Consider the following 25,733-nt stretch of genomic DNA (forward strand, 5'->3'; position numbering starts at 1 on the left):
TCAAAATTAATACGTTTAAGCACAACGAATGAAGCTAAACAGACAGATGAGAGATGAAAGACAGACAGATAGATGGATACTGATTGACAGACAGATGAGTCTTCCCCTTGCACTTTCCTTCACTTTTGTCTCCATTCCTGCCCCTTCTGTCCCCCAGCTCCCCAACCACTGTTAACAACCACTTCATCTCTATGCTTCTCCACTTTTGCCATCCTCACACATGATTACACACATGAGTAATTTTTTAATATAATTTATTCTCACAAAATGAGATCATACTATGTATGTTTCTCTTATCTCATTCAACTATCTTGCCCATCCATCTAGGACATTAGGTACAGATCTAACTCACTGTCTATAACAATTGCATAATAGTTCATATGATACACTAGAATTTACTCATCTATTCTTTTTTAATTATTCAGGTTGTTCCAACATTACAATACATGCATTCTATAATGTATACCATATATATTATTGATATATACAATAATGAGTATATCATTAAATGCAAGTGTTTTTATTCCATATATCATTAACTATTTCATATATTATTAAATATATATATATTTTAATATAGACTCCCAATATTTGAATTTGGGGGAATAAAATCAGCTGATTGAAGGCAAATAGAGAAAAGGAGACTCAGAAGGTAGACCCAAATGACAACTGTCATTTTCTCTTCTACTTCGTCAGCGTATTTCCTTGCCATGCCCTGGGCTGGCTTCAATAGGTATCTGAGCTCATTGGATACAAACTGGGACTTACATTCCTCCTAAGGGACCACTCAGTGAGGCTCAGAGGTGGTCCCCAGGCAGCCGTCTTTGAATTCCATGACTGTAGGTAATCCTCTCAGCCATCCTTGTTCCAAGACCTGAGGCTTCAGAATGATCTAATGCTTCTCCCACATGGAGAGCCCTTCCACCAGTTGAAGACACAGCTCAAGGTCCTTCTGAGCCTTTTCTAAAATAAACATTCTGAGGGACTTGCCTGGTGGTCCAGGGGTTAAGAATCTGCCTTCCAATGCAAGGGATGTGAGTTCTATCCCTGGTCAGGGAACCAAGATTCCCACATGCTGTGGGGCAACTAAGCCTGCACACCACAACTAGAGAGCCCATAAACCACAACTACTGTGCCCATGTGCCACAGCCAGAGGAGCTGGCACACCGCAATAAAAAGCTCACACTGCCAAAAAATTAATGCAAATAAAATAAATATCCCCAGTTCTTGTAAGTGCTCCTCATACGGGAGTTTTGAGTGCCCTCACCCTGGATATATTCCTGCCTCCTCTGTGTTTCCTCAAGCCTGGAGCCCCAGAGGCTGCCAGAGCTGCTCAGGTGAGGGACCATCACAGGCTTCACTTTGAACATAACTGTTGCTCCCTATCAACAGCCTCCTCTCAGTGCTGATTCACTCTGAGTTTACAGCAGACCAACAGCTGTAATTCTTTTCATATATGTTGCTGCTAAGTCAGACAGAAAAGGTCACTAAGCTCCTATCATCTCCCCCTCTATTTTCTGGGATGTGATCATGGAAGAAATTAATACAAGGTTCCAGCAGTATGCTCCCCACTAGACCCCTTATCAGAGAAGGGATGCCAAGCAGGTAGCAGAAAAACCAGGAGGTGGCATTTTTCTTGTTTTTTAATAATTTTATTTATTTAATTTTTGACCGGGTTGGGTCTTCATTGCTGTATAGGCTTTTCTTTAGCTATGGAGAGCAGGGGCTACTCTCTAGTTGTGGTGCTAGCTTCTCATTGCAGAGGCTTCTCTTGTTGCGGAGCGCAGGCTCTAGGGTGCTTAGGCTTTAGTAGTTGCCACTCCTGGGCTCTAGAGAACAGGCTCAATAGTTGTGGTGCACAGGCTTAGTTGCTTTATAGCATATGGGATCTTCCCAGATCAGAGATAGAACCTGTGTCTCCTGCATTGGCAGGCGGATTCTTTACCATTAAACCACCAGGGAAGCCTAGAGGTGGCACTTTTCAAGTCTGAAATTTTCTACCCGTTTTCTTGTACCATTATATATACACCTACTGTGGTCTCATACTGATCCAGCATCACTGGCCCTGTGTTGCCAACAAAAGAAAAAAGTTTTCCTATAGGTTAAAAGAAGTGCATGATCTTGACATAATGAACCACAGGTAGTAGCAGGCTTCTTCTTAAAGAACACACTGAAGGCTGTGGATGCAAAATTATATTACAGAGCAAGAAGTAAAGCTAAGGCATGCTCCTTCACAGGGTTGGAAGAAGCTGAAAAGATAAATAATTTCCCCCTAAAATGTTGATCTAGTTATAGATGACAAGATTTATGAGGGTTTGGACCTATATGTCTTATTCAGCTTTCCAGCCTCAGAGTTGCTTATTGATAAAGGATTAGTTCTCTCCCTGTCTAGATGAATTAATGAATGATGATGCCCAACCTCTGAGGCAGATGTTAAGGCAAACAGCCAAGTGCTGCTATCACATTCATCCCATTAGAACACTGGTCTAGAAGGTCCACAGTCTGAGTCACTACAGCAATTTCCAGGATTTCTATTTTGAAAAATCTCAGGTCCTACAAATCAACCTCTACCCTTCAACAGCTGGAACAGATTCAGGGACTCTGGAGTTGGTTACAATAGCTACTTCTAGTGGGAGGATTAATTAATCAACAAACATTTTGAGTACCTACTAGGTATCAGGCACAGGTTTAGATATAAACAAAAAATTCTATCTTCAAGGAGGATACATTCTAGTGGGATAAACAGATATAAAATGAAAATAAATGAAATATGTAGGACATTTGAAGCTCATAACTGCTATGGAGAAGAATAAAGAATTTAAGGGGAGAAGGAAGACCATCCCCATCCCTGTTACCTTTTCTCATCTCCACACAAGCAAATCCACCAACCTAAGTGCAATTCTCTTTATTACCTTCTAGAAAATTAAACAAGGGGAGAAATACAGTTATGTAAAATTTTAAATCATTAAACCCAAATGTGTTGGCAGTGGTTTAGGGTCAAAAGCTCAGCTTTGGAGCACTGGCAGACACCCCACCAGCTGCATAAATGCTGGAAAAGGAGCTTTTCCAGGCTGCAGCTGACAGCTGGCATGTGCTCCCTGGGACTAGTTTAAGGTCAAAATCCTCTTGTGGAGATGAGCCCACTCCCTTCGTCTAGCTGCTCAGTCTCTCTGCTATTTCAGCTTCCATGTCTTGTTCTTAAGCTAGAGAGAAAGAGGAATAGGACAAAGGATGACACTTATCTGCCCAAACATTTGGTTCAGAAGTGGAGTTGGAAATGTCTGATGAAGGAGCTATCTATAGAGCAAGAAATACCCAACACAGGGGTAACATGTAGGCAGTAATGCCTACGCTCTGCTCGGGGCCCTTCCCCGACAGTGTCATCATGAAGAGCCACTATGTGGCTTTACTAGATGGGGCACCCCACAGGGGACAACACCCTCGTTCACTTCTACTGTGGTTCTAAGGCTCTGGCATCTGTGATAGAAGCACACAGGATGACGGGAAACCCAAGTCCACCAGGAGTGCTCAAACCTCAAAAGAGACTTCAGACAGTGATCTTAAGCAAGACACTTTAACTTCTCCGTTTCCTGCTTTGGAAGAGGGAACAGCACTGGGGGGCGGGGGGGGGGGATGTCAACCTCCCCAGAGGTGTTTGGACATATCCAACGGGTTCTTGGTACACGCACATGGCACAACATCCCAACAAACAAAAGTTCACATTTAGGTAAGCACTCCTAACAGAAGAACAGAAGGAAAAGGAAGGCTGGATATGGGAGGGAAGAAGACTGAATTGCACTTAAGTCAACAGCTGAAAAGCATTTACTCAGCCATGTAAGTGCGAAAAATGAGAACATCACTGAGGAGCAGAGTAGGGAAAAATGTAAAAATCCACTTTAAAATGCCAGGAGCAGGTAATTGCCCCAAGAGCAGCAGGGCTCCTCTGGTACAGCCCTTTGTTACCTGCCAGACAAGGGCAGGGGAGGCCAAGTGTCACCACAGGGAAGCTGAGGGGCCCCTTTTTTGCATCAGCAGATCCCAGGGTATTGTCATTTGGGTAGTTTGTTAACAGTGAGAACACGGGGAGAGGAACAGCCGTTTATAAAGCAGAGACAGACTTCCTCATCTCCACTTTGAGATCTTGCCCAGAAATGAGGATAGGGATATGAAACGATTAGGTGAGCAGCCTCCCCGGTGAAAATGGAAATAGAAAAAAGACTTTCTATTTTTAATCAGCATGCATACATGTTAAGTTGCTTCAATCATGTCCGACTGTGTGACCCTTTGGAGTGTAACCTGCCGGACTCCTCTGTCCATGGGATTCTCCAGGCAAGAATACTGGAGTGGGTTGCCATTCCCATCTCCAGGGATTTTTAACCAGTAATCATCCTCAAATCTTGTAAAAACAAATAGGTGAAACTTGTTTTTTGGCTGGTGAAACATCCCTCAGCAGTTTTTCTTAAAATACAGTGGTCTTCCTCCAATCATTACAAAGAACAATAGAAAAACCTAACTTTGGGAACATACATATAAACTCATGATCCTTCTCATGAACATTTTGGCTGACAGCTATGAACACCGCCCCCCCCATCCCCAGATCCTTTCAACAGCAGTTAAAGCATAGCGCCCGTGGCTCTAGCGGGCATTTGTCAGGACAGTATTTATACCTAGAATATATCTCTCATGCCTCCCCCTGGGTCTCTTGAAAAAAGAAGTGTGATCAATTTGTCAGACTTTCAGACTCTGGAAAAACCACTGCAAAGGGTTTGGTATTGCAGAAAGGACCCCTAGCACTGCAAGTAAGAGGCTTACTTTCCAAAGGACCTCAAGCAGGCATCAGGAGTCCTTGGCCTGTTCAGCACAACTGACACCTTTTTATTCCTAACCAAAAGTCCCTCCCAGGTCCTTTCAGGGGCTTTAGCTTGAGAGCTGAGGGCCACACCCCACCTCTCCATTGGGCAGCAGTGCAAAGGGACCCTGATGGGCCACGTTCAGTGATGAAACAGCTCGGGTGCACACGCTCTTTCTGCGCATGTGCAAAACGATGCTGCGCGCCAAAAGGGCAAAGCATTACTCATAACGAACTGTAACTCTTGGGGTATGATCAAATGAACCAGCCACAGAGAACTGCTCTCTTAACAACTGCTCTCTTCTAGTTGGAAATGATTATTACCATTAAGCGACAACTGTTACTATCATCATCAACGGCACAGATAATCCCTCCATCCCTCTTTGACTGAAATGACAAGCAGCAGCCTCCAAGATGTTATTGGTCCTGCATCTCCTCTACTTCTAAAGCAGAAATTAAAAACAACGTTTCTTTAATTCATCTTCATCCTGTTATAGCTCTCTCATGTTTTAATCACACACACACAGGCACATACACACACACACACACACACACACACACGGGGAGAATGAAGTCACCCTCTAAGCACTCTTTTAGGGGACACTGGAGTGCTGAACAGCTGCCTCACAAATACTTGTCCTTGGAATTTTCTGACTGCCTGTGCTGCACAGGAGAAGCTCTATCAGCGACTTTGATATTCAACATGCCTAATCTCAAGTTCACCATTTGCACAAATTGCTACAAACTTAAAACTCTCAACTTTCATTTCCTCATCTGTAAAATGGGGATAAGAATGCAACCATCCACCTAAAGTAAGGATCTGTGAAATTTCTCTATAAAGGGTAAGAGAGTAAATATTTTTCACTTTGCAGGTATCAGGGTGGCTATCTCAACTACTTCCATCAGTTGTTGCAGGGTGGAAGCAACCACAGACATGACGCAAACAAATGGCATGATGTGTTCTAATAAAACACTGAAATCTGAATTTAATACACTCCCCATGTCACAAAGTACCATTCTTTCCTTCTGACCATTTAAAAATATGAAACCTAATCCCAGCCTATGGCCATCTGGCCCAGGGGTCCTGTTAACAGAGACCATGATGAGGATGACCCAAGTTCATGAGGTAGAGCGCCCAGCAGACTGCCTGAGACCTTCATACTCAACCCAGAGGAGTTACTATCACCCTAGAGGTTGAAGAAGAAACCCATGTGGATGTGGTAGAGTCCTTTAACTTGACCTAAGTCATATATCTTGGTTCAAAGGGTGAGAGGGGGACTGTCATTTCTCAGGAAGGAGTGGGGCTGGAATACTCATGAAACAGCTGCCCTTGTGAAGAGATATTTGGCAGTTCTGCTTCTAAAGAGGAACACTGCTGCCTGGGACTAGCATGCAGTAACCTGAGAATTTCAGCCAAAAAAAGTTAGTAAAAGTGTATGAAACTGAAGGCAGGAGATCCAGGTGCCTGCTTGCTGCAGATGTTGTGTAACTCACTGGCCCCTCAGGAGTAATGTTGGTTGGTATAAATCAACTAGTAATAATTATTATTATAACAGCAAAATGCAAAATTACTTATGTAACTTGGTACTGAGGTGTTTTTTCTTACCACAAAAATGCATCTAAAAATGAGGCATTCTAAAGTATTTCCAGCCAAAGGGAAACAGAAATGAATAGAGCTTTCCTAACCCAGTTGACCCACATTTGAACCACCTCTAGGATTCATACACCAAGTATGGAATCTCTTGGCCCATCACAGTTATCATTTCGACTTTTGTGCTGCCAACACATGTAGTTTTGAATCACATCACCCATTATGAAACAACATGGGCACTCCGGAAGGAGAAAGGAAGCCCTGAAAGTATCTCCCTGATGACATAAAGGCTTCCGCTGGAGGATGCTCCTTTTCCTCCACTTTCTCCACCACTCCTGCCACATTCCCTCTCTCCCATAAGAAGTGCTGGGTCCTCCCCAAAGCCCAACATTATACTCAATCAAAGTGACATCCATGTCACCATCAACCACACTATAAGGGTAAGGTTAAAAATTAGAAACCCATGGCTTACCAAATGTACACATCAATTAGAATTGTACATTATAAATTTTATGTATTTTGTCATTACTTTTGTTATCATTATTTCTATCCATGTTGTGAAATAAAGAAAGAACACAATGTGGAAATTATTTATAGGCCCACACTGCCTATAAATGGACTTTTTCAGAGAAGGATCAAAAAAAGAAATTTTAGATGAAATAGTCAAGCCTGGGAGAAAGAAAGACAGCTGGCCAAACCTACTAAGCCATGATGAGAATAAAAAATCTGCCCCTAAAGCTGGAAAGAAGCATTGGAGAGAAGAAAACTGAAGAGGGCGAAACCAGCCAAAACTAAACCACAGCAGCTGGGGACTTAGTGTTCGCATTTGATTGATGCAATGGGTTTTGTTCAGATGTGTGAGTTTTACTTGGTCTTTAAAGAATACAGCAGTTTAAATTCTTCTGCCTGCTCTCTAAAAGGGGCAGTTTGGTTCTAGACAACAAGCATTTATTATGAACTTACTACTTGCAGAGGCTTGTAGTAAGCCATGGACTAAGTAAAGAAATCTTCAAAACTAAATACTAGGGATTAGATGAGTGTATCTATATGCCTGAGGACAACAGGACAGGTTGCCCCAAAAGGTCTAGAGATGGGGCTACAGTCCAAAGGGTGTTTGAAGAGGTAAAATATTTGAAGTTTTACTGTCAGAGCTTATGATCAAGTTCAGCAAAGAATAACACATACACAAAGGAGAAGAAATGAGACACAAAACAAAATCACGAAGGTTACCCAAACAGTAAACAGGAATGATAAAGGGTGTGGGAGATCTAAATTGGGGTGCTCAGTGCAGTGAGCTGGGTAGTGTACCCCCCAAATTTCATGTCAACCGGAAATCCCTGAATGTGACCTCATTTGGAAACAAGGTCTTTGAAGATGTAATTAATTAAGTTGAGGTCATTCTGGGTTAGCCTGTGTACATGCGTGTTAAGTCGCTTCAGTTGGGTCCAACTCTGTGCGATGCTATGGACTGTAGCCCACCAGGCTCCTCTGTCCATGGGATTCTCCAGGCAAGAATACTGGAGTGGGTTGCCGTGCCCTTCTCCAGGGGATCTTCTCAGCCCAGGGACTGAACCCAAGTTTCACGTCTTACCACTAGTGCCACCTGGGAAGCCCCATACTGGGTTAGGGTGAGCCCTAAATCCAATGACTGATATCCTTTATAAGAGATGGAGGGGGAAATTAAGATACAGACACAGAGAAACATAAGGAGAAGGCAATGTGAAAATGGAGGCAGACACTGGAGTGAGGCAGCCTCAAGCTGAGGAAGGAATGCCAAGGCTGGCCAGCAATCTTCAAGAGTGAGAGGAGCCTTCCGAGGGAGCATGGCCCTACTGACACCTTGACTTCAGACTTCTAGCCTTCAGAACTGTGGCAGAATAAATTTCTATTGTTTTAAACCAGCCGTTGTATGGTACTTTCTTTTTGCAGCTTTAGGAACTAATATACTCAGCAAAGGGAATAATTGGAAGAAGAGAATTATCATCCAAATGAGTCCCATGAGTGGGTAAGGACCTGTGGCCGTTCTCCTGTTCCTGACACCAGAGCAAAATCTATGCTCCTGGTGTATGCGTGCATGCAGAGTTTCTCAGACGTGTTCAACTCTGCAATCCCATGGACTGTAGCCCCCCAGGCTCCTCTGTCCATGGAATTTCCAAGGCAAGAATACTGGAATGGGTTGCCATGCCTTCCTCCAGGGGATCTTCCCAACCCAGGGATCAAACCCACATCTCCTGCATTGGCAGGTGGGTTCTTTACCCCTGAGCCACCATGAAATGTTCCTGGTACCCTCTGTCTGTGCTACAGCAGAATACATGCTCCCTATTAACAAAATTATATCAGCCCCCAGGACTACTGGAAAACTAAGGAATGACACACAAGCATAAAGTGTCATAAATATTACCAGAAACACAAATTACAAACCATCTCAGGCTTCCATGAAAAACAATCATAGCTTTGGGGAGGAAGCACCAAAGATAACAGCCAGCAACTTGACTCAACAGTGTTCTTATGGCTGAACCCAAGTCCATGTGTTATACAGAGGGTGGGGTTCTCTGCACCCTGATTTGCATGCAGAAGCCATTTCCAAGAACCCTTATCCCTTCACAGTGCTTGGCAGCAGCATAGTACCTGATACATAGAGCAAGAATAAGATTTTAACTCTTCTCCTGGGCTAATTAGACACCAGCCAGGATTAAGCAGAGAGCCTGTTTAGAAGACTAAGCGGGTTTTCTTTTATCTAGGTCTCTATTTCTGCAGGACATGCTTAATGCATAATGCACTTTGATTCCTTTCCTCCTATCTTTACTCCTTTCTTGACTTTTGCATAAAGCTTCCTCTCCTTTTGCTTATGTTCTCTTTTTATTATCAAGTGACATATGAATATATTCTTGCTGAAAAGATCACAGTAAAATGTAGTAATACATGAGGGCCTCACCTCTCTCTACTTCATTCTCTTCCCCAGAGGTAACTACAGTCAGTATACATCTATTTAGTCTGTCTTCTGTACATTTACATAGTCATATAGATAATATGTATTTATTTCCACATAAATGATCTTTATATTTTCATTTATGATAATTCTACACTTGGTATTTTACTTGCTTTTTAAACTCTACAATATATCTAATAAATATTTTGATGTCAATAAAATGTCTGTTTTTTTCTTTAAATGACTACATGCACGCCACATAATTTATTTAGCCTGGCCAAAACTTCTAGGCTTTTTATCGCTTCCAGTTCCCAGTGTTATAAGCAATACTGCAATGGATACAATGGACATCCTTGCATAATATATACACATGCTGGAATAAATTTTGCTTTCAACAGATTCACAGAAATGACCTTGTTGTACCAAAGACATAGGGATTTTTAATCTTGAAAGATACAGCCAAATTTCCCTCCCAGATGGCTTTACCAGTTTATATACTCCCACCAGAAGTGTTACCCTCATCGTCATCGACTGGCTATTATCAATATTTACAATTTTCCTGGTAAAATAAGGGCTTCCCTGGTGACTCAATGGTAAAGAATCTGGCTTCCACTGCAGGAGACATAGGAGAAGCAGGTTCGATCCCCGGGTCAGGAAGATCCCCTGGAGGAGGGCATGGTAACCCACTCCAGTATTCTTGCCTGGAGAATCCCATGGACAGAGGAGTCCAGTGGGCTATAGTCCATAGGGTGGCAAAGAGTCAGACACAACTGAAGCGACTGAATAGCAGTATAAAAATATTTTGTTTTAATTTGTATTTGCCTTGTTACTAACTATGTTGAACATCTGTTTATAAGTTTATTGCCCATTTATTTTTATTCCTTCTATGTTTTTTTTTCACATTTTTCTACTGAGTTTTTCTTTGGGCTTGTAGCATCACACTTTTTATAGTCTGCATATTACTACTTTTTATATACTTGACAAATGTTCTTCCCATTATTTTGCTTGTATTTTAATTCACTTATAATTCATTTTATAGTCATTCATCCAACAAATATTTACTGGGAATCTACTCTGTAGAGAAAACAAACCAAATATTCTAGTACAAACACTTAAATTTTGTATAAATTTGTTAACATTTTGCTTTGTTACTTCTGGGTTTGATGTTTTCCTTAGGAAACCCTATTTGACTCCATAATTACAAAAAATACTTCTGATGTGATACACCACATGAACAAAATAAAGAATAAAAATCATATTACCTTCTGAATAGATGTAGAAAACTCAAATTCATTTATGATCTTTTAAAAAAAACTCTCAACAAAGTATGTATAAAGGGAATATACTTCAACACAATAAAGGCCATTTATGACAAGCTACAGATAATAAAAGATGCTTGCTCTTTGGAAGAAAAGCTATGAAAAACCTAGACAGTATACTAAAAAGCAGAGACATCACTTTGCTGACAAAGGTCCATATAGTCAAAGCTACAGTTTTTCCAGTAGTCATGTATGGATGAGTGAGTTGGACCATAAAGAAGACTGAGCACCAAAGAACTGATGCTTCCGAAATGTGGTGCTGGAGAAGACTCTTGAGAGTCCCTTGGACACCAAGGTGATCAAACCAGTTAATCCTAAAGGAAATCAACCCTGAATATTCATTGAAAGGACTGATGCTAAAGCTCCAATACTTTGCCCACCTGATGTGAAGACCTGACACATTGGAAAAGACTCTGAAGCTGGGAAAGATTGAGGGCAGGAGGAGAAGGGGGTGACAGGATGAGATGGCTGTATGGCTTCACTGACTCAGTGGACATGAGTTTGAGCAAACTCTGGGAGATAATGAAGGACAATGAAGCCTGGCATGCTGCAGTCCATGGGTTCGCAAAGAATTGGACACAACTTAGCAACTGAACAAAACAACAGCTAGTATATGCAACAGTGAAATGCTGAAAGCTCTTCCTTCTAGATCAGGAATGAGACAGGGATGCTCCCTCTTATAATTTTTATTTGACATAGTATTAGAAGTCCTACAACCCTAATTAGGCAAGCAAAATAATAAAAGGCATCCAAGTTGGAAAGAAAGAAGTACAATTGTCATTTACTTTCAGGTGACATAATATTATATAGAGAAAACCCTGAAGACTCCACCAAAACACTATTAGAACTAATGAGTGAATTCATTTATGTTGCAGGATACAAAATCAATACAGAAACATCTGTTGTGATTCTATAAACTAATAACAAACTACTAGAAATGGATATTAAGAAAACAATCCCATTTATAGTTGTATCAAAAGAATAAAACACCTAGGAATAAATTTAACCAAGCAAGTGAAAGACTTGTATACTGAAAACTACATGACATTAAGGAAAAATGTTGAAGGTGACACAAACAAATAGAAAGATATTCTGTGCTCATGGATTAGAAAAATTAATATTGTTAAAATACCCATACTACCCAAAACAATCTAGAGATCCAATGTGATTCCTATCAAAATTCCAATGGCATTTTTTAACAGAAAATGTTTAATCTTAAAATCTGTATAGGGCCACAAAAGACCCCAAATACCCCCCAAAAAATCTTGTGACAGGAGAACATAGTTGAAGGCATTATGCTCCCTGATTTCAAACTCTATTGCAAAGCTATAATAATTAAAACCATATGGTATTTGCATGAAAACAGACACATGGATCAATGGAACAGAAGAGAGAGCCTTAAAATAAATCCACCCATATACAGTCAATTAATTTATGACAAAGGACCAGAAAATACACAATGGGAAAAGGACAGTCTCTTCAACAGTGTTAGTTTTATCATAATCTTTGATGCTTAGCAATCGAAATATCACAATTTTTTCAATTATCCTTCTCTATTTTAATAGATTAATAGCAAACCACTTGCTTATTGTATAACCCTCTGCTGTTGTTTAGTTGCTAAGTCATGTCCGACATCCTCTAACAAGGCCAAAAAATAAAGTACTACTGAAAAATAAAATACTCCTAAATTTTTACCTAAACTTCTTATAATTAAATATATTTAGCTTTTGAATTCATTTGTTATTAATCCCATTCATGATGTGAAGTATGGCTTTAGTTTTTTTTTCCCCAAGTGAACACGCAACCCTAAATTATACCTTGAATCTTTATATCTCTGATATGAAATACAATCTTTCTTACAACCTATATTTCCAAACATAATGGGACTGTTTTTCTCTGTTCTACTGATTCTTTTCCTATTCCTAACTCCATCTTAATTATTATATGAGTCTATTGTGAGGCCTCTTTGAATTACTATAGCTCATAGGCCTGGATTTGCTATCTAGTAGAACAAGCACTCCATCATTGTTCATTGTTCTTTTTTGCATATTTATTGGCTACTTTTGAGCATTTTATTTTGCAAATGAGCCTTAGAATCGATTTGTTAAATGCCATAGAGAACCTCATTGAAATTGTGATGTGAAAAATTATTGAATGTATATATTAATATGTGACAAATTGATTTCACTAATATTAACCTGAAACGTGAGAAGTCTCTATTTATTGAGCTCTCTTACCTACAGTAACTCCACAGTAAAATTTCATAGTTTTATTTATATAGATGTTACACATTTATTTATAAGAAATTTATGTTTTTACTTGTTATTGCTATTATAAATAATAACACTTCTTTTTTATTACATTTGAGAAACTGTTACTGCTTATATATAAAAAAGCTATTGTATTAGAACATTAATCTTATATTGAATGTTAAAAGCTACATTAGTTGTTGGAAAGGGGTAGGGAAGAAAGGCAGGTGGAGAACCTGGAAAGATCCAGAGAGGATGTAACCAACGTTATGATGCTTTATGGAGCTCTGAGAAGGAATTCAGATCACTCAGCACCTTAGGCTTGGCTAACGGAGTGAAGGGTGGGGGCAAGACAAAGAAATCCCACAGTTTAGGGGAAGTGATCCTTTGGAACTTTGGAGCACACCAAGGAAATGGCAGCATGATATGTTTAAGCAGAGAGCGATGTGTTTAAGCAGAGAGCGAGCCTTAGATAGTGTGCCAAGTTTCAATCCTGAGGCTGAAGCATGGCATGGAAGAGGCTAAGCAATTTCGGCTTGTCCCAGTGGTGAATACAGATGTGCTGAGATGCAACCAGTGAAAGAGACATGCAGTGGGGACCACAGGAGGGCAGAGTCTATAGCCGTGCAGGTCAAGACCATGGCAGGAGCCAGGTCTCAGCAGCACGTGCCAGCGCACACTCAAAGGTCTAGTGGCACTACTGCATCCAGAGAGGATACAGCAGGAGCGGTGCCAGCAACCAGAGGTCAAATCATGTAAGACACAAGAGTCCTGCAGGACTCAGAGGATTCTGGGCTTGAGCGACGTCACCCTTGCAGCCACGATGGATGCTAAGTTTGCTTCTCGTGCCACATGATACTGTTTTGTGGAGAAGGAAAACATAGGGTATGCATTTTCATATTTAAATTATGAATTCACTAAGTAATTTGCTGAAAGAGATCAAATACTAAACTGGCAGATCCTGAGTTATCCTGAAGTAACAAGGTTAAACTTTTCAGAGGAGATAGGGGCACACAGCAAGTGGAATTCAGTCATGGGGAAATAAGGTTCCATTTCCATACTTCTGCCTGGAGAAAGGAAAGGCACTCTGGCCTAGAGAATTCCATAGACTGTATTAGTCCATACGTTCGCAAAGAGCTGGACATGACTGAGCAACTTTCACTTCACTTCCATACTTCTAAGTCATAATAACTTTTTAAAACCTTTAGATGCTTGTATAATTTGTGTGATTATATAGATCCTGTAGGATACAATTTTTGTCCTCTTGATGTGTGTCTCTACATATATACACATTGTCATGGGGACAAGGCTAAAAGCTAGTAGGTTTGAAGTGAGAAGAGTCAGTGTGTATTACATAGCAACATTCCTGCATGGAAAGCTAGGACTCTGAAAACCAAACATTCAAAATATGCACTTCATTTAACACTTTGCTTACAGGCAGTCTATTATCTGAGTAGTTTAGAAAGAAAAAAATAATCACCAGCTCACTCCACATTTGTACCTATGGATACAATGACAGAAAAGGGAAATGAGAAAGATATTGCCTCAACGCTTCCCAAGTAAATTATAAAACCTATCTAAATTTTTACCTAATATACAAGGAATGATTAAAAGTTGACTTTAAAACTTCAGTTCTGGGCAGGATGGACTAATTATACCCCATCCTGTTTCTTGTATTGAATGCAGCTATAAAACCTGGACAGAACACAGTGCAGCAGCTATTTGTGGTCTCTGGAAAGTAAACAATATCAGGGAGATTAGAAACAAAGACAAGAATTAAAAGGATCAGCAAACCAGTGCTGAGTTCATCACATATTCTCTTCTGTGTCCCCTGGACAGAACCCAGAGATACCTGGACATCAGCACAGACTTAGAAGCTCTTAAGTTAAGGCCTGCAGAGCAAGAAAAGGGGTTCCGGCAGCAACAAAAATAGCAGCAAGTGGTCAGATTTTCTTTCAGGAAGGTTTTAAATCTAGTATCTTTAATTGTAAAACTACTCACATTTTGTATTTCATATTGGGTGAGTTTTGGTAATTTGTGGATTTTGAGGAACTGGTCAAACTTACATGCCTAGAGTTGTTCTGTGGGGTCTGTAGTGACATCTCTTTTGTTCCTGATATTGGTAGTTTGGTCTTTTTTTCTTTATGAGTCTTGCTAGAGGTTCATCAATTTTTCTTGATCTTTTCAAAGACCAACTATTCTCATTAATTTTCTGTATCATGTATTGGTAAATACAGGAACTTGGATGAACTTGAGTCATTAATGCTGAGTTAAAGTAGCCAGTTTCAAAAGATTACAAACTGTATGACTCAATTTATGTGACGTTCTCAAAAGATACAAACTATATTGACAGAGATTAGATCAGTGGTTGTTAGTTGTTCAGGGAGTGGAGAGTGACTACAAAGGGACCACACAAGTGAGGTTTTTGGAGAGATGTGTTCTGTATCCTGACTGTGGAGACAGTTGCACAAATCTGTGTGTTAAAAATTCACAGCACTATAGAACACAACAAAGCCAGTTTTACCATGTATTCATTTAAAAAACCAAATTTAAAGTAACTCCTAAGTTCAGAGGAGAAATAAGACTAGTTTAAGAAGTTTCTCAATTTTAAAATTTATAATTAATAACTGTCAGGTTTTTAAATTAAATATTTCACTTTCCTAATAGATTTGAGGTCACCGTAAAAGTAAGTTTGATGATATTTATTTTTAACAAGATTTGGGGGAAATAAGAACTCTCATGTAACCTTAGAGGAGTAAATTACTATTAGCTCTTTGGATGTGTATTTATCTCTAGGAAAAGATTAAATGTATATTCTTTTTGATCAAACAATTCTATTTTTAGGAAACTCTAGTACAGATGGGGGAGAAGGCAATGGCTCCCCACTCCAGTACTCTTGCCTGGAAAATCCCATGGATGGAGGAGCCTGGTAGGCTGCAGTTCATGGGGTCGCTAAGAGTCGGACACCGAGCGACTTCACTTTCACTTTTCACTTTCATGCATTGGAGAAGGACATGGCAACCCACTCCAGTGTTCTTGCCTGGAGAATCCCAGAGACGGGGGAGCCTGGTGGGCTGCCGTCTATGGGGTCGCACAGAGTCGGACACGACTGAAGCGACTTAGCAGCAGCAGCAGCACCAGCAGTACAGATGGACAATATGCAAGAATATACATATGAGCATGTTTACTACAGCATAATTTATAATAGGAAAAGACTATAAACAATGTTAATGTTCATTAATAAGTAAATCACATAGATGTATACAATTAAATATCAGAAAACCATTTTAAAATTTTTGTTTATTATTTTTTACCTGCTCCACACAGCATGCAGGATCTTAGTTCCCTGACCAGGGATGGAACCCAACTTCCCTGCATTGGAAGCTCAGAGTCCTAACCACTGGACCACTAAGGAATTCCCAAAAACCATTTTTAAAATGAAGCTAGTCATCACTCACTCATTTTGATTTAAAAACTCTAAAATTAGTAAGAAAATGAAAAGGTGAAGAGTCATATATAGAGATTGATCTCATTTTTGTTTACAAAAGGCCTTATATAAGTTGGGGGAACTTATATGTAAAGAAAAATTCTCAGAAGGATATATAAATATTGTTAGTAATAGTTATCTCTTTGGAGTAAGCATGGAGATATAAGGGAGAAGAGAAAGGAAATAGTTTAAACTTTTCTGAACTGCTAGAAAAACCACAAGCATGATACTATCAAAAAACTATTTTTTAAAATACTAGTAAGATATAATAACAATTTTGTAGAAAGTATTCATCAGGAGAGATGGTCTTCTGCCTACCCTGGTAATCTTCATAGTCTGAGGGATCTTAATGAGGTCAGGGCAAAGGACTGGAAAGCTGGTTATCACTGATGAGTGAGATGGGAATGGAGTAAATTCTTCATCCAAGGAATTACTCTCTTACTGCCTCCTCAAAGGCAGTCAGAATATAAACTGCATATCCACAACCAAAGTAAGATCAAATCAGTCAATCCTAAAAGAAATCAAGCCTGAATATTCTTTGAAAGGACTGATGCTGAGGCTGAAGCTCCAACTTTGGCCACCTGATGCAAAGAGCTGACTCACTGGAATAGACCCTGATGCTGGGAAAGATTGAAGGCAAAAGGAACAGAGGGAGGCAGAGGATGAGATGGTTAGATAGCATCACTGACTCAACAGACATGAATTTGAGCACACTCCAGGAATAGTGAAAGACAGGGAAGCCTGGTGTGCTGCAGTCCATGAGGCTGTAAAAGTTGAACACAACTTAACGAATGAACAACAAAGAGGAAGCTGCCTGTGGTTCTGCAATCAGATCCGTTGATAAATTCATGGATGAGTTCCATGGATTGGTTGGACCCAGTTTTTCTGGGTTAACAGTCTATATGCCTTAGTTTAATTTTTTCCCCTAATTTACATTATAGTGAATGTTTCTAGGACATATATATAAGAAAACAAGAAATTCTTGATACTAAAAGACATCATCAACAACCACAAAACTAGCGTTGTGATCTTGAGAAAAATTACATAATTTTTTGTTTGCTAATGTTCTTAACAATACAACAGAGGACCACGTAACAGGTAAGACCCTTACACTTCAGGTAAGAACCTTGCTAGTTCCTAGAATCAGTGAGTTATCATGTCTTGTTAGAAATTGAATTTTACACAATTATTTTTCCAGATTCCGATTCAATTTGTCATTAGATTAAAACTAGCCAGTAGTCATATGCCAATCTTGAAACTATTTTTACAAAACATTATATATTCTGAGTTGGTTGTTCAGATTTACTAATTGTAGATACAAAGCTCTTAAGCAGAAAAATCTTCACAAATTTTAAATTTTATCTTCTATTAAGTATTGAAATACATCTTACTTTATAGAAGTTATATTTTAAAAATGTGTGTGGCTTAAGGAAACTATTTCATGACGTTTAAGAACCAAAGTCAAAGAACTATTTACTAAAAATAACTTTACTGGAAATTTGCCTAAATATTTTAAAATATATAAAAACAATATTAAAACTTTAAGGGATAAAAGCCAAGGATCAGCTAGTTTTTTCTCAGATAAATTAGTTTATTCTCATTAGCCTGCATGTCATTCTACACAGAGCTCCCCTGGTACCTGGGTCCTGCGACTTAATCTTGGATGCTTGTCCCAACTCTGTTCCAGCCTCACCTCGAGGGGCTGACTTCTCTGAACTTTCCATGTGTTGCTGCCCCTTGCCTGCACCTCACACATCTTTCTTGCCCTCTCTCTGTAGCATCATTTGCCCACAGCAGCTCTGGGTGCTAGCCTGAACAATCCGGCTGGCTGTGAGTCCTGCACTGGCCAGACAGAGTCTATTCTTGAGAGACAGGAGTAGAAAGGGAAGGGACAGACAGACAGAGGTCTGAGTGAGGACAGAAAGCGAGAGGGCAGGAGGGTAAAAGGAAAGAGTTAAGGAATAGATATGTCGGTTACTAGTTTGCCATCGTAATTCAGTTTCTTCCCTCTCTTACTTAAAAACCTTGCCTCAAATAATTTCTTCCTATTTAAAAAAGAAAAGACTCCCTTGAATGATGACTAGTGACCTAATACATGCTAACCTGATCTCTGATGAGAAACTGATTTATCACCCACATTTTAGAGTCCGGGGAAAGTTGACATGAAGGGATAAATGGACTCCAGGGCAGGCAATGAATTTCTGAGGTGCATTTCAGAAGTTCTCCTCTAAACCATAAATAAAAGCAGGTTGACTACAGTCTGGCACAGGTGACCAGGACAAAACATCATGCCACCCAGGACCATCAGTCAACACCCTCTTCACAATGCCCCCAAGTGGATGACCAGATATTCTGTGCACTACAGAGATGTTTCCCAGGCCGACTTTTCCAAGAGCTCATTGGGGTAGGCGGGGAGGCTGTTCACAACACCAGAGCTTGAAAACATTACTCAGGAAAGTTTATTGGGGAGCTCGAGGGGTGGACAAGAATACTACAATCTTCAGTAAAGTTATCAGCAAGATTTTAATTTCAAAATACACCTGCCTCTCTTACCATCCCCCACAACACTGACTTTCCACCCTGAACCATTTACTAGCAAACCCCACAATCAAAGGGGAACTAGGCACCTGTGCCCCTGTTCGAACATGAAACACGAGGGTGAGATGGTGGGGAGGGGGAGAGACACGGGCCTCTAGGAATAGTGACCATGGGGAGCACCGAGGCCAGCAAATAAGAGAGAAGTTACACAGCGCTCATGGGGAGGGAGAAGCCCCCTACCCCCAGATCTCCAACTCCATCCATTTCTTTCCTGGCAGGAGAAACTGTAAAGAAAAAGAATCTATCATTGGACATTTCATAACAAAAGTGAACCCACAGATTGACACTTACATTTCATTTGCTTGGAGATGGACTTGTTAGGTTCAAGCCAGTGCTGGGGAGAAAAAAAAGCAGAGATTGTGGGTCAAATGGCTGGACCATGTGATGCATAGTTAATAAAAGGAACTTAATAAAGATATTCTTTTTCCAAAGTACAGCCTTGGTTCCCCATAGATATTCCTTGGGGTTCCACCCTCTGAAAATCAACATGAGCAATTGGGCAGTAATAATATCACAGGCAAGGGTATAAATTACAGAAAATTAATACTTTATGAGTAGTATTTGAGTCATACAGTTGCTAGGAGAGAAGGACAAGGGAGAAAATATGTACTTAAATGGGATGTTCCAGTGGCTCTAGTTGGCTCCTAGGTGATTCTTTGAGCTCCATCGCTCTGGGCAAGCCACAGATGGCTAAAGACTTTGACATCTGTGACCTCTAAGAGTCACAGTCCAGCACCATCCTTTCAAGTTAACAGTGGGGCAAGCCACCATTAGCCCTGTCACACACAGAGGCAATTCTTCCTTCACAGTAGGGAGGATCAAATTATTTTAAACATCTTATTTCAGAGGCCTGAGGTCGACAAGAAGAAAAATCAGCTGCAACACAAAGCTAAGAAGCCCCAAATCCTGAATAGCTGAGAATCATGTTACCAATAAGTATTTGAAGCAGACACAATGCTGGCCCCAGCAACCAGCTCTCTCCACACCATGAGTGAAGGTCACTTTGACATGCCAAGATCAGGGCAGCCTCTGATGTTACAAAACATGATGCCCTTGAAGCTGCTTAAGGAATATCAGGAAGCATCACTTTATACACCAGAAGTTCAGATAGACAGATGGTAAGAGGGGTGCCACTGAGTATCCATCAAGATGTTGGGGAGTCTTCACTTATGGGGCACCCTCTCTCTGCTAGATACTGAGGACAAAAGAAGAGGAGGAAATTTACCATCAGTCAAGCACTTACACCTCAGTTTATCTCATTTGCAGGATCCAGTAAGCCTCAGGATTCTGTATTGTCCCTATTGTTTCATGTAAATACATAGCCGTGAAGTTGAATTAGGAGTTAGTATTGTTGAGGGTTCACTAAGTGCCAGAGTTTCCACGAGCAATCACTACCACCCCATTTACAGACAAAAAATCTGGGGCCTGGGATGTTAAAGAACTTGCCAAAGAAATGGCAAAGTGAAGAAATGGTGACGCCAGCTTTCAGTGGAATTCTAGTGCAGAGGTCCTTAACCTTGGGCTTGTGGCTTCCCCACTGGCTAGTTCACTCTAAAATGTATTATTCTCCTTGCTGAACACTCCCTACCTTCCTATGAACTAGAGAATTGAGTGTCTGGTCAGCAGATTCCAGTCTAGGGTTTCAGATCTTTGCACTCTTTAAAGAAAAATGGGGTCTCCTAGCTATTTAAATCTAATTCTTCTAAATGAAGAATCTGCCAGAAAACCGTGCATTTATCCCTGACCTGTTGCACAATCAAACTAATACAGCAAATTTCTTTGTTTCTGGCCAGAATTCCACCAACTCATGCTGGGAACCCTAGTTAACTCCTTTTTCCCTGATTTTTTTGTGGTAAAATATGCATAACACCTGATCCCATCACTTCATGGCAAATAGATGGGGGAACAATGGAAATAGTGAGAGACTTTATTTTCTTGGGCTCCCAAATCACTGCAGATGGTGACTACAGCCATGAAATCAAAAGATGCTTGCTCCTTGAAAGAAAAGCTATGACAAATCTAGACAGCACATTAAAAAGCAGAGACATTACTTTGCCAACAAAGGTCCATCTAGTCAAGGCTATGGTTTTTCCAGTAATCATGCATGGATATGAGAGTTGGACTATAAAGAAAGCTGAGCGCCGAAGAATTGATGCTTTTGAACTGTGGTGTTGGAGAAGAGTCTTGAGAGTCCCTTGGACTGCAAGAAGATCCAACCAGTCTGTCCTAAAGGAAATCAGTCCTGAATATCCATTGGAAGGACTGATGCTGAAGCTGAAACTCCAATACTTTGGCCACCTGATGTGAAGAACTGACTCACTGGAAAAGACCCTGATGCTGGGAAAGATTGAAGGCAGGAGGAGAAGGGAAGACAGAGGATGAGATGGTTGGATGGCATTACTGACTCGATGGACATGAGTTTGAGTAAACCCCAGGAGTTGGTGATGGGCAGGGAAGCCTGGCATGCTGCAGTCCATGGGGTTGCAAAGAGTCGGACATGACTAAGCAACTGAACTGAACTGATACATAACATGGGCCTTTCCAGGTGGTACTAGTGGTAAAGAATATGCCTGCCAGTGTGGGAGACATAAGAGATGTGGGTTCGATCCCTGGATCAGGAAGATCCCCCTGGAGGAGGGTGTGGCAACCCACTCCAGTATTCTTTTCTGAAGAATCCCAACAAAGAAGCCTGGTGAGGTACAGTCCATAGCGTCACAAAGAGTCAGTCATGACTGAATCAAGTCGGCATGCACGCACACATACATAAGATAAAATTCACCATCCTAACCATTTTTAAGTGTACAGTTTGGTGTATTACATACATTTATAATGGTGTGCTACCATCACCACCCTCCATCTCTAGAACTCTTTCCATCTTGTAAAATTTAAACTCTACACCTATTAAACATTAACTTTCATTTCCCCCTTTCTTCCAGCCCTTGGAAACCATCACTGTACTTTTGGTTATCTCCTTCTAATCAGAAATTATGCTTGGACTTTACAAAGTTAAAATTGAACAATGAGAAAGGTATTGATTATACTACTTACTAGCTACAAAATGTTTACTTTCTGTCTCTATTTTACAACTATAAAATGAGAACAGTAATTGCACCTACCTTGTAAGCTTGTTGTGAAGATTTTAAAAATTAATAAATGTAAGTTGCTTAAACAGTGCCTGTCATGTGAAAAATATTCAGTGAATGCTTGTTTGCTGATACTGTCATTGTTATTTAATAAGTACAGTTTAATTGGGAGACCACATTTTTCAATACATGGGGCACATGAAAAGAATAATAAAAGGGGTCTCTGGTGATTTAATTATTTTTCTAGAAATAAATACATAGCATAATTTAGAACTAAGGCATGAAAACAAATAATACCAGCCTGAGATCAATACCTACTGCTATTGTTTCACAGAGGAGGATTGCCAGTTATTTTGCCAACAGAGTCTGAAATGTAAATAAGTTATCCAAATTCTCCTTGCTTGGCATTCTTTAAACTCCTTAGCCCTTTTCTGCCTAATTTCAACCTATCTTCCCACCTTCTCGCTGCCTCCAGGGATGACAGGCAAATTTCATTTTGTGTGCTCACATTAATTAGTTGGTGGTAATCCCCCAGGGTTGTGAGGAGAACTCAAGATTGGGTGAAGGTTTGGGGAGAATGAGTGTCATGATGGATTGGTTATGTCTGCCATTCATGATGGATTGGCTATGTCTGCCATGGAAGGGGAGGGAACATTTAAGGTATGCCTGCGAGGTATTTGCCATCTGTGCTCTACACAAATTATTTACTATAAATGATCTGGCCTTCTCATTGTCCTACAAAATATGCCCAGCAGTTTCTGGTCAGCTCCTATCTTCCTCTTCCTCTCAGCCTACTCATATCCTGCCCTTATTTCTCAATTACCTTTGTCTAAAACATAACTACTACATACATTTCCAAAACAACTATTCTTCCCCAATGGGATAGTCATAGGGTATAGAGTTCTAAGAAAAATAAGCCAGAAGTAATCATGCCTTAAGGAATTTCAGGGAATCATTTCTTCAAAGAGGGTCATGCTCAATTTATTGGTATGCACTGAAGTTTAAAGGCTTCCCTGATGACTCATGGTGAAGAATCTGCCTGGGTTCCATCCCTAGATCGGGAGACCTGGGTTTGATCCCTGGATTGGGAAGACCCCCTGGAGAAGGGAATGGCTTCCCACTCTAGTATTCTTGCCTGGAGAATTCCATGGACAGAGGATCCTGCCGGGCTACAGTCCACGGGATCACAGAGTCAGATACGACTGAGTGATTAACACTTTCACTAAAATTGAAAAACCTGACTGGCCTATGGCCTAGCAATTCCTTTACTCTAATTTGGCCATGTGAACGAAGAGGAATGAAACAAGGATTTTCACTGCAATATTATATAAAATTACAAAATAGTAGAAATAACATTAATGGCCATAATCAGGAAAATGGGTAAATAAAATCTGGGAGATTCTGCGGCAGTCTTTTCTAGGAAGTAGATCTTTATGTGCAACATGGTTGAATCCTCAGGGCAAAGTGTAGGATGAAAAAAGTGAACTGCAAAATTTATAACCATGACCACAGTTAGTTCCAAAATTGTGCACAGGGAAGCACAGCCACAGTAGACATCTGCTGGACTCCGTGCAAACCCTGAGCTCAAGAGGTCCACAGTTCCAATATTAGCACACACTAAATTCCTTTTAATGTCATACTTTTTCCAAAGTTGGGTTTCTAGTGGTTGCTGTGATAAAAAAAAAAAAAAAAAAAGAAAGAAAGAAAGAAAAAACAAGTCCTGTGCAAATTAGGAATTTGGTGTGGAACAGGCAATGAGTGTGGCAGTGTCTGATCTGATCCCAGGGTTTGAGAGCCATGAAGTGGCCAATAGGCACACACTGCCGGTTAGTAGGTAATTATGGTTAAGAATGAACTGGATACTATTTTCATGTGTGTAATGTTTTGAATGGCTATTAAGGCCATAATGGCTATGTTAGGGCATAAATACTTATTGAGTTGTTTGGATCTAATTCTTACTATATGGAACTGTTAAATATTTTTTTGACCTAGAGCACCGTAAAATAATTACTAAGATACTGAAAGAGCCATAAAGCAAGACAATTCGAGAACCTCTGAACTATGGTATCATACAATTAATGTGTTTTCTTTTTAAAATAAAAAGTACAAAACAGTACCATATATTTTCAAAGACTTAACAAGCATCTAATGTATTTTTAAACATCTGAAATGACACTAACCTGATCCAGTGAGGTGGGTTACAGGGAGAGAACAGGAATTTAGGGTGGTTAGTCAAAGAAAACCAGGAAACCATGACTTCCATTTTATCTGTGATGCTTTAACTTAAATTTTCACACGCATTTGTGCAGTACATGACTACTTAAAAGTCAGATGAAAAGAAATAGCTAAACTCTATTCAGAAAATGGCTCACAGTAAAGAATCCGCCTGCAATGCAGGAGTCTTGCTGGAGACATGGGTTCAATTCCTGGGTCGGGAAGATCCCCTGGAGAAGGAAATGGCAACCCTTCCCAGTATTCTTGCCTGGAGAACCCCAGGCACAAAGGAATCTGGTGGGCTACAGTCCATAGGGTTCCAAAGAGTTCAGACAAGACTGAACAACCAAACATCATCATCCAGAGAACAAAAGTGGATTTCATGTAGTTTAGACTCAAGAGGAAGAATCTCATACATAACAGGCCAATGCCAAATCTAGCCAGGCACCCAGGGTTGACTCAGGAGCCAGCAGGCCTGGATTCAGAAGCCAGCTCTGCCACTTACTAGTGAGTGGTGTGACCTCCATCAAGTTCCTCTGTTTCCTCGGTTATAGCATCATATGAGGTTTAAGTGGGTTAATTTACTTAGAAGTTCTAAGAACAGAGCTTGGATCATAGTGAAGGCTGAATAAACACCAGCTGTTCCCTCTGATCTTCCTCCCGTTCACTGAGAGAGATTCTTAAGGTGGTGAAATGGGCCCTCTCGGTGAGACCATACTTGTCACTTTCTTTTTCTCGCCCTCCCCACCCCACCCGCCTTCTGTGCTACATGAACAGATAATTCCCCTTCATTTTTTCATTCTTCCTTTTAGAGGTAGGAGTTGGGCAATAAAATAGTCTGTACTATACCAACCCCTCCTGCTGAGATTGCATGTACAGATGGATTACACGCCCATGAGAAAATAACAACCATGTTGTGGTGTGCTTGGTAATTAGATGTAAGGCTTAGAACATTTATCACATTGCTATATTCCCTTCAATTGCTACTTGGAATATATGTGATCTTTTAAAGTTTGTTTCCTTGCTGAAAACCGATATTTCTAGAGAGAGGAAGAAATGAAAACCTGCCAACCAAATATCTGAATTTGTGGCTGAAACCTTTATTTCCTTGAATCTTATTTATAATAAAAATTTCAAAGACTAAGGAAGGTAATACCCAATCATTGATTCTACTTACTGAGCTTTGATAGAAAGATGAACCAGAGGAGGCATCCTTAGCATGGTTTGAAGGTATTAGGAAGATGTCTGTAGAAGAGTGTCTGAAGGCTCAGCCCAGGTTCCCTTTCCCTTTAGTTTTACAACAGTTAACTTTTTTTTTTTTTTAAGAAGGCTGCCCTCAGGCTACTGGAACCCATTGCAGGGTGAAGGATGAATATCCCACACACCCCCACCTCCACCATCCTACAGCAAGTCA

General features: G+C 40.3%; 1 protein-coding gene across 18 annotated transcripts in view; it reads right to left on the reverse strand.

Annotated features, from left to right (window-relative positions):
- Positions 1–25,733, reverse strand: part of FRMD3 (FERM domain containing 3) — a 396,369-nt gene that overhangs the window by 125,163 nt on the left and 245,473 nt on the right. For all 18 annotated transcript variants that reach the window (XM_081520403.1, XM_081520507.1, XM_081520514.1 and 15 more), the window contains one exon: positions 19,314–19,356. In XM_081520403.1, coding sequence (XP_081376529.1) covers positions 19,314–19,356 — 43 coding nt within the window. The remainder of the gene's footprint in view (positions 1–19,313; positions 19,357–25,733) is intronic.

Source organism: Giraffa tippelskirchi, chromosome 1 (assembly GCF_054371585.1).
Source record: "Giraffa tippelskirchi isolate mGirTip1 chromosome 1, T2T-mGirTip1v1.2.pri, whole genome shotgun sequence".
In the NCBI taxonomy this organism is placed as follows: Eukaryota; Metazoa; Chordata; class Mammalia; order Artiodactyla; family Giraffidae; genus Giraffa; species Giraffa tippelskirchi.